We start from the raw sequence: 15,188 nt of genomic DNA, 5'->3' as shown, positions 1-15,188 counted from the left end.
GCCAGGGCATCAGCGCCAGATGTGAATGAATGTAAACTTTATGAGTGAAAAGAGCACAAATCAAACACCGCATTGTTGTCGCCTCTCTGTTTATCTCTCAGAAATCAGGGCGTTGCAAGAGTAATTTTACCTATAATAATACATCATAGCTACACGTTATATTATTTGTATATATTTAAAAGGCAAATATTGAAAGCTTAGGCTACCATGATACGAAGCACAGCGCGCTCTCCAATCAAACAACCGCGCTGCGCGTCTCAGTCTCTCAAAAACCAAATCAGTTCTCTCTCAACAGTAGGCTAATAATCAGCTTCGATACGGATACATTGTCTACTTGTCCTACATGTTTGCATATTTACCTTTTGCTGGTTTGCGCGGAACACACACATCTGTTTAGTGAAGTTCATTAACATTAAGACTCGCTCAAAGTGTTCTGCGTAATGAAAATGTGTGCATTGAATGGATTCAGTCGTGTTCAAATGATCACTAAACGTTTGTCATGACATCTCTCTGCTTGCATGATAAATATTATTTTAGAAATTAATAATTATTTCAGTTTAACACGACATACTTGTTCAGTGATAACTACGAAAAAATACATAAAAAGTCATAACAGTCTTATCAAGTAACTGTACGATGTTGTATCCGAATGCAGATAGGAAAAATTTTGTGATTGTTACAGATACAAATACTGGCTGTTACATGACAATTTAAATATGTAATGTCATATATAAAGTTTTTAAAATTTGCATATGTAATTGTTGCATAAGGCTATACATTAATACGCGTTTATTGATAAAAAAAAAAGGCTATCTAGGTGTAGACGTAAATAAAACACAATCTAACAGGTAAAAAATTAAATTAGAAACATCTAAACTTTTCAGGTCGCAGTAAGTGCACCGCTGGTCATGCACATCCTTTCCCGGAACAATACTGAAAGCTAAGGCAAGATGGAGAAACAGATGATCATAGTTGTACAAGGATAGCCATTTTTTAAATGAATCTATTAGCAGAGCTACTGCAAGTGATTTTAAGTGCTGGAATTCCATTTATTCTTTGCTGAAACTTCTGCGTCATCATGAAGAGCGGGTCATGGTTGCCCAGCAACAGCAGACGCCACTGGAGCGCGAGCGCAGATTACAGAGTGCTTTGGAAATAAGGAGAGCGGCGCGCCTAGCGTTTTCCACACGTTTTCAGTTGCAACATCATGCAAATGTGGTTTTGTTTTGAAGGAGAAATTTTTTATTTTATTTTTTTGCTGGACTCGGTCGAGACCAACTAGAAGACTTGGCGAGTCCAATGGCCAAGTCCGAGACAAGTCCGAGTGCAAATTCAACGAGTCCGAGACAAGTCCGAGACGACAGAAAAATGTCTCGAGTCCGGACTCTACAGCCCTACCGTTGACCGTCCAGAGTCAGGTCAAGTCACCATCAACCCCCATGAGTCAAGTAAAACCACAGTTAAACTTCATGAGTCAAATCAAGTCACCATTGGTCTTCATGAACAAAGTCAAGTCACCAATGATCTTCGTGAGTCAAGTCACAATTAACCTCAGTGAGTTAAGTAAAGTCACAGTTGATCTTTATGAACTAGGTCGAATCACAGTTGATCTTTATGAACAAAGTCAAATCACCAACGATCTTTGCGAATCAAGCCAAGTCACCATTAATATTTATAAGTCAAGTAAAGCCACAGGTAAATTTCATGAGTCAAATCAAGTCACCGTTGATCTTCACGAACTAAGTTGAATCTCAGTTGATCTTCATGAGCAAAGCCAAGTCACCAGTGATCTTCATGAACAAAGCCAAGTGACAGTTGATCTTCTTGAACCCAGTCAAATCACCACACATCTACCAGAGTCTCGTCATGTCTCAGCCGAACTCCCAGAGCCTCGTCACGTCTCAGCCGAACTCCCAGAGCCTCGTCACGTCTGCTCTGCCCCGTTCCCCGGCCTATCTACTTCCACATGGACCTGGCCCTCTGTCCCTCCCCCTATTCCGCCTCCGCTCCACCACCTTCCTAGATTGTTTAAAGTGTCTGGAAGCCGCTTCTTGTGGGGTGGGGGGGGTTACGATCATCTGCTGGAGTGCCCATGAACTTCAGCAAAGGGCAGTCCACTCAGGACTCATTCAAACTCCATTTCCAATCCTGCCTCATTCCTGGGACTGATTGCACACACACACACCTGCATCTGATTACACACCTGCAGCTAATACACACACATCCATATAAGCAGCACACTCACACCACCACACTGCAAAGTCTTGTTTAACACCATCTAGCATTTCCGAGCGTTTTCCCTGTGTTTGTTTTTCTGTGTCTGACCCTTGGATTGTGTATTTCGACTCTGATTCTTTGCTGCCTGTCCTGATCTCTGCTTGTTACGGTTTATGATTCTGGATATACCTGACACCGTTCCTGATTTCTGCCTCTCTGACCATTCTCTCAATAAAGTTCTGCACATGGATCCGAACGCCTCTGACTCATTGTTACACCATTAATACAGTAACGCCATACAATTCAAGATATCAGTGCAAAAAATGCTCCTGTGTGAGTTTGTCATATTTAAATTAAACAATCCTTATATCACACGACTACTGTTTTTGTTCCGAATGTCACAAATTGAAATGCAATTTTATTATACAGTTAATAAATGAATATTGTTATATTTTAAACACAATATTTTAAGTTTTTTGCTCAATTTTCCAATTAAAGTATCTATACAGTTACAGCAAAACTGTTCTCCTATCTCCAAGCAACACAGCAATAATTTGTTTGTGATTGAATCCATCTTTTAAATGAATCACAGAACCAATAATTCAAAGACCCATTCATAAATGAATCAGCTGTTTAAATTAATCAAATAAATGTAGGACTCATAAAGACATTTACTGCAACCTGCTGAAAATTTCAGTTTCTAATTTAAAGTATTATTTAATTAATAATAATAAAGAAATATTTCTTTCTTTTGCAAATCAAGGTATTTTGAAGGTTGGTAACAAAACCGATTACTTTACCAATGACTGTTATTGCATGGACAAAAAAAATTGAATTTTTTTCTCACTTTCTCTCTTATTTTTTAATTCCAAAGTTTATATTAGCCTTTTATGGTCTGAATGTTTCTGTAATAAAATTGATCTTGATTTAAATAAAATATTTATTTCTAAATCTACTGTGTGTAACACTTACTTGATACTTTGCCATTTAACACAATGATAGCTTTAAATTATTTTCTGTGCCTAAATTAACTTGATTAAAACTATTTATTTAAAAAAACTGACTGACAGTCCTTAAAAACATTTTCACATATTCAGTTTTCTTTTCCAATAATTTTTAAACCATATAAAATATTTAAATCAAATACATATTTTCACAAACTGGACACAAAACTATGAAATCACAATATTATACATAAATCTTTAAAATCACTACACAACAAGTCTGTAAATGAAACAATGATCAACTCTATAAATAAAATAATCACAAATAAAGTACCCCCATTAAAATGTATTTTTAAGACCTGAAAATGATCAGTTTTATCAGTAACTAGTTACTGCGTTAAAACTATGGTTGAAAACTCTTACCATTTTATTCTGTGTGCAACCTGATCTTGTCTACATTATGCTTTTGTTGTGAATGGGATTATAATAAATATGCTTTCGTCAAATACGGCTTGTGTTTGTCAATGATTGTATGATTTTCTGGAACTAGGAAATGACCCAACCAATCACCCAAATAAGAAGGAGACGCCACCCTCTATGTTGATGCAGATTTCACCAATGCTCTCCATGTTGTACCTGTAACATCCACAAACAGCAGCTCTGAAAGTATGTGTATTGCATTAAAAATACAATTTTGTGAAGTATAGGTGAAACAAATACTGCCTAAGTGAGCCTGCCTTCAAATCAAGGATTTAGTACAGATCAAACTTTTGATGAAGGACCATGCAGATCTCCCAAAAGGCTTTCTGAACTGAATTCAAGAATAAAAAATGGGACAAAGTCAAAAGAAGTTGTTTTGGCAGAGCACTGATCTCCGCAAAGGGTACCATTGTCTCGTTTTTGGGGTGACAACAAAAGAGAAGCTGTTATTGACATGAGTGCTGTCTCAGAGTAGTTGGTATTCCCCCAGCTTCTGTCTCCAGAAAGAGTAGAAGGGTGAAACTCAAAGCAATGAACTCGTCTTGGTGGCCTGCAAAGATGTCTGAAAATATTCCCAGGTCATCAACGCCGCTTTGTAACAGAACCTTAGTAGTATGCCTTACAAATGAGATCACCTCCCCTTCACTGATGATCTCTAAATTCGAATTTGGCAACCATCAATGGCACCCACAATGCCATCAATGCCACACATCCTTTGAAACAGAAATTCTCAGAAGATTGCTCAGGCAGCCCTATGACAACATTTTGTAGTGATGATTTTATTACTTTTAGAGAGTGAAAAAGAGTTGTAAAGGGTACATTTAGGGAAGCTAAATTACATCATAGGAATAAGATTGAGGAAAATGTTATTACAGGCAATGTTCGGCAAGTGTGGGATGGTCTGAATATTATGATGGGTAGGAATGTAGCAATCTACCAATTACTATGCCTATAAATGATATACATTTTTTTAACAGATTCGATACTGAGGCTAGCAGTCTTAATTGCAATAGTATTTGTCAGACCATCCCATATTGTGCCCCTATTAATTTGACGGAGTTGGATGTGGTTGCTTCCATTTCTAAGATGAAGCCTAGTAAAGCTAGGGGGGCTGATGGTATTAGTGGTAAAGGGTTAAAGAACTGTTGTCTCCAGTTGATGTGTTTTGACAAGGCTATTCCAGGCTTTGTTGCAAGCTGGAATTGTACCTCCCTTATGGAAAGAAAGTATGATAATTCCAGTGCCTAAAATACATTTAGTTTATACTGTGAATGATCTTCGCCCTATAGCCTTAACATCTGTGTTATGTAAAACTATGTAAAGGATTCTTGTTAAATATCTAATGTCATCTGTTGGTTCAAGTATTGATCCTTTGCAGTTTGCATATAGACGAAATAGGGGCACTCATGATGCTGTGTTAACTATGATGAATTTTGAAACCTATCATTCGGAAATTTAAAAGCATATGCATGAATTCTATTTTTAGATTTTACATCAGCATTTAACACAATGAGGATTGATATATTGTTAGAACAGTTAATATCCATTGGTGTCAACGGGTACCCTGGTTTTGTGGATAAAGGACCTTTTGTTGTCCCGTACTCAGAGGGTACAGTATAATTGTCAGATGAATGCACTCTGATCGGTCCAACGCAATAACGAAATCTGAGCAAGTCTAAAAACTGAAACTGTTGATGCCGCATTTTACACTTTTGAAAAGTGATATATATTTTTTTAAATATGAGCAGGCCTACAAGCTGGGATTGGTAATGCTGCACTGTAATCATAGTTATTTATTTATTTTTTTCATTATATTTTATTATATGATATTGGTTTGAGACTGAGAGTATTTTATTTAGTGGAGAACTTTGCAGCAGTATTTTATTTCTTATTCTTTTTTTATTATATATATATATATATATATATATATATATATATATATATATATATATATATATATATATATATATATATATATATTTATATATTTTATGAAAAAGTATTTTTAAATGTATTTTTGTAAACAAATTATGTTTAATGTTTGCATTTCTTTCCCTTACTGTACCGAAAATTAACCGAACCGTGACTTTAAAACCGAGGTACGTACCGAACCATGATTTTTGCGCACTGTTACACCCCTACTGATTAATAAAACAACATGCATTTTTGTTATTAGTTAAGGAATTTTAAGATATAAATTAAAATATAGGCCTAATATATGAAAATATTGACGTTTCACATATTAATCCATGTAGCCTAGCTCACTAAAATACCACTTTTAATGCTCCGATGCAATGTAAACCACAATTAATTTTGAATAATATAACACATAATTAATATAATATAAATAATACTGCATACATATTAAATGTGTCAAATCTAAAATATGGTTTAATACTATGTAGCTTAGAGAAAATATAAGCTCAGGCTCAGGAACATGCTTGACATTTATCCTGCTTGAATTTGTTCTAATAAATGCTCATAACTTCATAAGTACCAAACTTTCATTTGTGAATATTAAATATATTAAATATTTTAACTATAGTGTATTTCTTTCATTTTCCCCAACTGCAGCCGTCAAATGTAACACATAAATGAGGCAAAACAGATTTCTATTTGCGAAAATGTGATTTGATGCGCTTGTTTGATAACGTGTGGTTAAAGCACCACTCAGCGGTCAAAAGCTGCAAATGCACTTTACAGACGCCGCAGCGGCGGTAGAACTGGCATTTTGGAAGGCCACCTACTATATTGTTAGTATGATTTTTACATTTAAAATTTAGAAATAAAAGGCATTTTTATATCCTGATTTTAGCCCTCTGACTTGAATGCTTTGTTTTAAGGGGAGTGTCTGCTGTGAGACTGTGAACTCCACTCAAATACATTTGCTAGTTTTTTTTTACTATTACAACTGTCGAGATTAACGAATTGTGGAAGTGTTGATTATAGAATAATTTTTTTATCTTTTCCCATCACATGAAAGGCTGCCATGATGAGCATTGAATAGACAGAGTCTGTTTATCGAGTGAATGCGGTGATCTTGTCATTGCAACATGTTTTCTCTCACAAAATGCTTTCACCACAACTAACAGCAAACACAATATCGACATGAATACAGTAAGAGCTTCGCTGTACAACATAACAGCATCATTGATTATAACAGCAGTTTGGGCAAGTGTGCAGATATACTCGCCATGTGTGTTTGACAGCTCTGAACGATATAAAGGGAGCTTCTTTAAATCGCTCTCTGTAGTTAAATCACAATTTAAATAGCAGATTTGTTTCATGCTAATAAGAGATACAACATTAAGTTGATTGTTTAGTCACTTGCTTGATTCGCTGATGCATAAACAGCATTAAACGATTTAGAAAGAAAGTCTGTGTGAACTTGAATGATTAGCTATTAGCTACACATCAGAAATCACTGATCACAGATCAGGCATTAATGAACACTGTTACTCACTGTTTGTGCCAGTGCTGTCGAATCAGTATCGTAAAAGTCTGTTTGAAACGCCTGTGCTTGGTTTACATCTATCAAAATGTCATGACACTCGGGGATCATCGACAGCTAGGGAAACTCATATTAATGTTTAAAAACAAATTAAGGGAAATTTTCATGTCATGGGACCTTTAAATTTTGTGGCATTCACTTACTCTTTATTATTATGAAACAATTTATAGCGGTGTAAAGAGCATATATATATATATATATATATATATATATATATATATATATATATATATATATATATATATATATATATATATAAAGAATACTATATAAGAAAGTAAAGAAAGCAATTTAAATTGTCAGTTAATTATACATACCAGTTACATTCTCCCCCCTGATCTAGACACATTTTGACTATTTCAGGGATAGTATAACTTTTTTCCAGAACATTGTGCAACAAAAAATGTTTCCCACTCTCAGGGGAGGTGAGTACAGCAGGCTGATCAGGCCTATTACAGTCACCTGCAAAAGGTGCCTTAAACACCATTCATCTCTGATCTGGAACAACAACATACTGTAATACATTGACTCATGTGTGCTGTTTTCTAGATTTCAAAATGACAAAAACAAATCTTGTAATACAATAAATTCTCATCTCAATAAGTATCTCACAACCCCATCAACTGGTTTCAGAGTTTTGATATATTGAGTCATGTTCTCCATCAATCTGTTGACTGGTTTCACAGTCCTACCTACTCTGGTCCAAACTCTCATATCTCCTGAACCAGGAGGTGGTTCAACAGCTTCAACAGGTGAAACACAATGGTCACTATGGCAAACTGCCTCAGAAACAGAACTGAGAGAATCACAACTCCGTCCTTCACCTGGACTGCTTACACTGCTTTTCTCCTTGGTACAATCATTCCTTGAACCAAATTGTTCCTGTCCGGTTGACTCAGGGACTCTGTTCAAGGATTCAAAACTTTCGGATCTGCAGGACAACCTCTGCTGAGGGTAACTGCGTTTTTTCCACCCAACTGACGACATGCTCAGACAAAGAACACAAATCAGATGCAGGACTAACAACATCCATTGATACACTTTTACTGCCATCCACCACTATCCTCAGATGATTCAGGTTCTTCAAACTCAAGTGGAAGGAAATTTGCTTGCAACAGCAAGTTGCGGTGAACAGTTTTATCCTGATCTGTTTTGGTGCTATGTATGCGGTAAATGTGACACAGTGGGTTCAGCGTACAGTTTTTTTCTGCCAGTTTTCTCTTCCCACGTTCACCTTTGAGTTGGGTGACCAATTTCTGTTGTTCAACAATGTTATCACCTTTCGTCTTTTGAATGTACAACTTGGTCAGATGTTGCTGAGCTGACTAACATCAATGTTCTTCTGAGCAACCATAAGTGCCTCTTTTATATCATCTTATAATATCTCAAATGATTTGAATCCTCACGTATTTGTACTGATTTTCAACTGGCTCACGGTTCATGGTTTTAACTCAACAAAAGCCACTTTCTGAGCATTTTCAAAACTGTGGAGAGAACTGCTGCTGAAACTGGCGTTTCACGACTGCAAACAGCAAATTCATGTTCACAGTTCTCTGAATAATGGTTAATGTTCACAAATAAATTTCATTTGTTTTTTAATGTTTTCTTTAAAAATAAAAAAACAAATTAATTTATCTTGATATTATCATTAGCTTTTAATCAACTCACAAACCCCCTGCAGTTTCCCTCACAAACTATAGCTCTGGAGTCCTTAAATCAACAAAAAAATAAATAGTTAAAATGTACTTTATATCATTCATATCTCTCACCTCCTGGTAGACGACACTGAATCCACTCTGTGATAAATCTCTCTGTCTGCTTCTTCTGTGAGCTTCTATCAACCCCAAAACACAAAAGAACAAATCTTACAATCATCTGTGGACTCTTCATTAGCTGCTTCAATTTAAAAATGTTATTTACGGTCCATTTTCTGTACATGTATATCTTACCTTTAATATTGTGGATCTTTTCTTGCAGGTTGTCAAGAAGTCCTTCAAGTCGAGTGTAGTTTTGAATGAATAAGGTGTTGCTCTGTTTTGGTTCTGACGCCATCTGAGAGATTTCAGTTAAATCAAAATTTCCCACCTGAAAAACAGTGTGAGGTCTGTCATTTCTGTGTGACTAGAGACACAAAATCACCAAACTATCTGAACATACAGAATAAATGACATGCTCGAGCTTTAGAGAAACACACCCCGATGACGTAACGGAGGATATTCTGCTCATCACATCTCTTGAGGACATAATCATAATCATCATCGTTATCACTGGGATCTCCATCTGTGATGATCACCAGAACTTTCTGAGCGTAGGGATCGGCTCCAGACGACACGCTATTCAGCAGATTCTTTCTGATGACATAATAAATCATAAATCATGACATATGAACAGATTTCAGCTTCAGGGTCAATGTGTCTGCATGACAATTATAATTTTTTTTACTTTTAATTTAAAGAATGGCAAAAGTACAACTTCAGCAACAGTATTTGACAGAGAAATATATATATATTTTTTTTTTTTGATGGCAACAATTAAAAACTCTTCAAGTGTAATTCAGTGAATGCTCATGATCATATGAAGATTTCACTCACAGAATGTAGTTGATTGCTTTATGTGTGTTTGAGAGAGATTTCATGTGTTTCTCTCTAATGAGTTTTTCTTCAGCGGAGCCGAACTGATAATCGTTGAAGTCAAACACAGTTCGTACATCTGATGAAAACTGAGCAGCAGCAAACTGACAACGAAAAACAACAACATTATCATCATTAGATGTTCACACCTCATTACACATGTTTATAATATGGACATTCACATGCTGATTCTGCTGGTTAGTGATCAGATTTTTGGTGGTATTTCACATTATTAGCTGATGTATTATTTTACCTTTATGGATGAGTTAGAAAGTTTTCTCATAACTTCTTGAATACAATTTTTGTTAATTTCAAACTCGTGGGTTTTGAAACTGCTGGATCCATCAAAGAGAAACACCAGATTGACTCCTCTATTGGTGCATTCTGCAGAAACACCACAACATACACAAACTCTGCTGTTACTTCTAATATAACAAGTATAACATAATATCATGTATTTAATCTTTAATTCAGTTATCAACTAATAGGTCTAATAGATATAAATTAATTAAAGCAACACAGGGTTTACAGTGTTAGAGTCTGAGATGGTTAAACTGAATGAAGCCTTGGATTGTGTGAGACTCTTCAGACCTTGGTAAGCGGCGGTGAAGTTAGAGACGATCTGTAAGCTGCTGTTGAACTGATAGCAAACACCGTTCAGATACGAGTTTCCATCACACTCATGAGGAGCATACGGACTGCAGCTCTGAGAAAGAGACACACATCATTAGCATTTCATGAAGGAGGTCTGACTGTCAGAGACTCTGAACTTACAGTGAGAGCAGCAGAAGACACAGCAGCAGACATGCCGAAGAAGCGGACGCTCTCTGAACCTGTCAAACCCCAGAGAGAGAGAGAGAGAGAGAGATTTTTGATTTTTAAACAACACTTTATTTACCATTAGCCAAATCACACATTATTCTATAATTTCACATCATAATTTGTTGGAGAGGGGGAAAAAAAGACCATTCATTTAAAAACAAAAACATAACTCATCATCATCATCAATTTTACACAGACCTTTCCCGACTACACCATTTCATTTTAAAAGTACAAAGATCACACATAGCTTTGTAAAATCTGAAATCAATCAAAATTCTTACTTTAAGTAACGATTTAAAAACAAAAACAACATCATCATTGCTTTTTTTCTCTATTTTGTTTTTCCTACTCATGTATATTGCCAACTTTGCTTGTCCCAAAATAAAATTCAACAATTGAAAAACAACCAGCTTTTTTTGATCATATTTAAAATCAAAAATAAATGTCTCAGGATAAAAACACTCTTTAAACTTATTACACAATCTTTCTACCATCTCAAACAAAGGTCCAAGTCTGATACATTACATGAAAGCATGAAACACAGTCTCTTTTTTTAAACAAAAAGGACAACCAGAGTTATTCTTTGGATCTAAAACTGAAATAAAAGAATTCACTGCAACAGCTCCATGCAAGATTCTCCACTGCAAATCTCCTGTTCTTTTAGATAATGGTGGCTTGTACAAAACTCTCCATTCAGGTCTTATCTCATCACCCAACTTTAAAACAGCACGCCATGGCGTATCAACTCTATTAGTCAACTTTTTTTTGTTAAGAACAAGCACACACATTTTATACAGCTCTTTTCCAACACATGAAAAAAAATCAACAGATGAAAACTTTCTTTGTTGAATAAAACATCCCGAACACTCTTCAATTTTTGGTTGAATTAACAAACAAGGAAACATATCTTCATTGTCAGGGATATTATTTCCTAAAGAGAATTCCTCCAACATCAATTTTTCTTCATCCGTAAACACTTCTTTCAAATTTATTCAGATAACGAGAAACTGAACGAACAGATCGAATTCCAAGCTTTTCAGTAAAAGTTTCTACATTCTGAAAAACAGGCCCAGTTAAACACAGTAAATGTTTTAAAACATAAATTCCTGAGTCTTGTAAACTCCTACTAAATCCTGCTAGGAAATTAGGTGCAGAAACGTCTAATCTTGCATTAAATATCAAGGTTTCATTCAGCAACCAAAAAATTGAGTGAAAATTCTCAGTCCTTTGAATTTGAAAAAGACTCCAAATCTTAAAAAGATGTTGATAAAAAGACGGCATTTTCGAGAGATCCAAACACTGGGAGTCCATTAGGAAAAGAGATTTGTCCATTCCAAAGTTTCCAACAGTCTTAAAGTAGGGCACAACTGATTGCCCTCCAGCTCACATTCATCGGTCCATCAAGAAGTCTTTGTACAAAATGCAGTCGGAAAGCTGCAATCCTGCTCTGTAAGTGAATCAAACCCTGGCCTCCTTCTTCCTTAGGTAGAAATAAAATACTCTGTGGAATCCAGTGAAGTTTGTCCCAAAAAAAAATCAAGAAAAGCCGCTTGAATTTCAGCTATTAGCTTCACAGGAGGATCAATACCAACCAATCTGTGCCATAAAAGAGAGGCAACCAAATTATTTACTATAAGCGTTCTACCCCTATAGGACATGTTGGGTAGAAGCCACTTCCATTTATCTAAACGTCCTTTAACTTTTTGTAATACACCATCCCAATTCTTTTGTAACAAGTTATCGTCTCCCAAAAACACCCCTAGATATTTCAAACCCCACCTATTCCAGCACAAACCTTCAGGAAGACTTGGTTTCCCTTCCTTCCAATCTCCTAATAAAAACGCTTCACTTTTTTTCCAATTGACTTTTGCGGATGACCATTTTCCAAAATCCTCTATCAGTCTAGATAAAACATTTATATAACTTTGTTTGTTAATTACTATTATTAGATCATCAGCATAGGCTGATAAACAAAAATTAAAATCACATAAAGGTATCTTGAAACCCTCTAACTTCTTCCTGATTTTCTGTAGAAAGGGTTCAGTGACAAGAGAATACAACATTCCAGATAACAAACATCCTTGTCTTATACCTCTTTTGACCTTGAACGGAGCACATAAGCCACCATTAATCTTAATTATACTCTCTATGTCACTATAAAGAATTTTAATCATGTTTAGAAAATTTTCATTAAAACCAAAAGCTTCTAAAATATTCCATAAAAACATCACGCTCAACCCGATCAAAAGCTTTCTCTTGGTGAAGAGATAGCAGACCACAATTGATATTAAATAATTTGGAAACCCGTATAACATCTCTAATTAGAGAAATATTGTCAAATATTGACCTACCCGGTATACAGTACGATTGATCAGAATGGATCACCTGTGACATTACCTTAGTCATTCTCTTAGCCAAAGTTTTAGAAAGCAATTTATAATCACTGCACAGAAGCGATACCGGCCTCCAGTTCTTGATCTCCGAAAGATCCCCCTTTTTCGGAAGGAGAGTAGCTACTGCCCTTCGGCAACTCAACGGCAGCCCACCCTTCAGCAAACTGTCGTTGAATATCTCTAGCAGGTCAGCTCCTAAATCCGACCAGAAAACCTTCAGAAAGTCCACTGGAAGCCCATCTATACCCGGAGCTTTCCCAGACTCCATCTCATGAAGTGACTTGTACCGCTCTCCCAGGGTTAGGCTACATTCCAGTTCTTCACTGGACTCCTCTGAGATCTTTGGTAAATCCTCTAGAAAAGGAGATTTTCCTTTATTTTCCGGCTTAAGTTCACTTTTGTACAGGGATTGATAAAAACTCGTTGCCACATCACAAATCTGTCTGGGATTATATAACAAATTGCCATCCTCAGAACGTAGGGCATGAATTAAACGTTTCTGCCCATTTTTCTTCTCATGACCAAAGAAATACTTGGAAGGTACATCCATCTGATCAATGTTTAAAAAATTGGCACGAATTAAAGCACCTTGTGCCTTAAACTCTAATAGCTCTTTAAGTTCAGCTTTTTTTCGAAAACAAGTTTCCAAAATATTACTATCACCGGAGGACTGATACAACTTTTGTAAATCTTTTAATTGTTTTTCCCGAAACTCTACAGAACGATTAAATTCTTTTGTAACATTATGAGTATATTGTTGTGTGAATTGCTTTATCTGTACCTTTCCATAATCCCACCATTGCTGTAAGGATTTAAAATACATTTTAGTTTCTTTAAAAGTTTTCCAAAAAAATGTAAAAGATTCAATAAATAATTTATAATTTAATAGACTTGTGTTAAAATGCCAATAAGCACTTTTAGATTTTACTGAATTTAAAATAAATTTACAACTTACCATACTATGATCAGTAAAAGACAAAGGTGTGATAAAGCATTTGTTAAATAAATTCAAATGATGTTTAAATACATGAAATCTATCTAATCTTGCCAGTGATATATAATTATCACGCATGTGGGCCCATGTGTATTGTTTTTCATTACCATTTTTCATTCTCCAAATGTCACATAAATCATATTTCTCAATCAGATGAATTAACCTCTTATGTGAGGCCATATGTGGTTCAACATGATTTCTGTCCATATCCAACTCGGTACAATTAAAATCACCACCCAAAAAGAGAAAATCTTCAGAACCGCAATCTTTCAGTGTTGCACAAAGAGTATCCAAAAAAAGCTATAAAAAGATAGGTGCCGTAGGAATATAAACACAAATAAAAACAAACACAATTTTCATAAGAAGCTCTAACTTTTAACTTCCACTACATCATACGAAGTTGGTTTAAACTTTTTATTGAATAAAACAGCCACCCCACCACTTATATTTGAATTATGACTCAGAATGGATAACCCACTAAATTCCTTCATCCAGTCAACCTCATTCTCCACACTACTATGAGTTTCCTGTAAAAAAGTTATGTCTATATTTTTCTGATCAATTTCCTCAAAAATGTGTACTCTTTTTTTTTCACATTATTTGCCCCATTAACATTCATAGATGCAATATGAATTTCATTCATAATGAAGGCAAAGATAGAGAAAAAAAACAACACAACATACCAACAGGAAAAATTATTCCTTTTCTTACACTTATACATCATTATTATGTGCGATATTTATGTTTCTCACTATTTTCTTCAATCTATACGCTTCTTTATTAGTAAAAGAATCACTAGCCATCCAACTCTTTGCCCGGTCCACAAATTGGTTTAAATCAGGAAAATATTCTTGTACTTTTACACCTCTTTTATTTTTTGTTGACCTGAGAAATAATTTTATGTCCTCAAGATCATAACTCCGTACATTAAATTCACCTTGAGAAAAAACCTCACTGCATTCAGACGAATCACTGTCACTTTCCGTATCTTGAGTATCTTCATCTCGTAGTTCAGTTGTCTTACTGATTTTTACATCTAGAACTTTATTTTTCATCTTTCTATTTTGTGGTGTCTTGAAGGAAAACTGCTCTTGTTCTGGTGTCAACTGTGCTTCTTCAGCCATTACACTTATTTGAAAACCTTCACCATTTGCACCTTTTTTGCTTTCTGAAGGATAAACCACCCTATCAGAAACA

At 35.4% G+C, this 15,188-nt stretch overlaps 1 protein-coding gene across 3 annotated transcripts in view; it reads right to left on the bottom strand.

Moving 5' to 3' along the window:
- LOC127952380 (integrin alpha-L-like) overlaps positions 1–15,188 on the bottom strand; it is a 158,900-nt gene that overhangs the window by 80,004 nt on the left and 63,708 nt on the right. Inside the window, exons 8-10 of one of the 3 annotated variants that reach the window (XM_052550782.1) lie at positions 9,347–9,503; positions 9,102–9,237; positions 8,922–8,986 (exon numbers count right to left, since the gene is read on the bottom strand). The exons of the other annotated variants lie outside the window; for them this stretch is intronic. Coding sequence (XP_052406742.1) covers positions 8,922–8,986; positions 9,102–9,237; positions 9,347–9,503 — 358 coding nt within the window. The remainder of the gene's footprint in view (positions 1–8,921; positions 8,987–9,101; positions 9,238–9,346; positions 9,504–15,188) is intronic. 3 annotated transcript variants of the gene reach the window in all.

Source organism: Carassius gibelio, chromosome B3 (genome assembly GCF_023724105.1).
Source record: "Carassius gibelio isolate Cgi1373 ecotype wild population from Czech Republic chromosome B3, carGib1.2-hapl.c, whole genome shotgun sequence".
Taxonomy (NCBI): Eukaryota; Metazoa; Chordata; class Actinopteri; order Cypriniformes; family Cyprinidae; genus Carassius; species Carassius gibelio.
The sequence above is the reverse complement of the archived record's forward strand: the minus strand, read 5'-3'. Positions and strand labels throughout refer to the sequence as shown.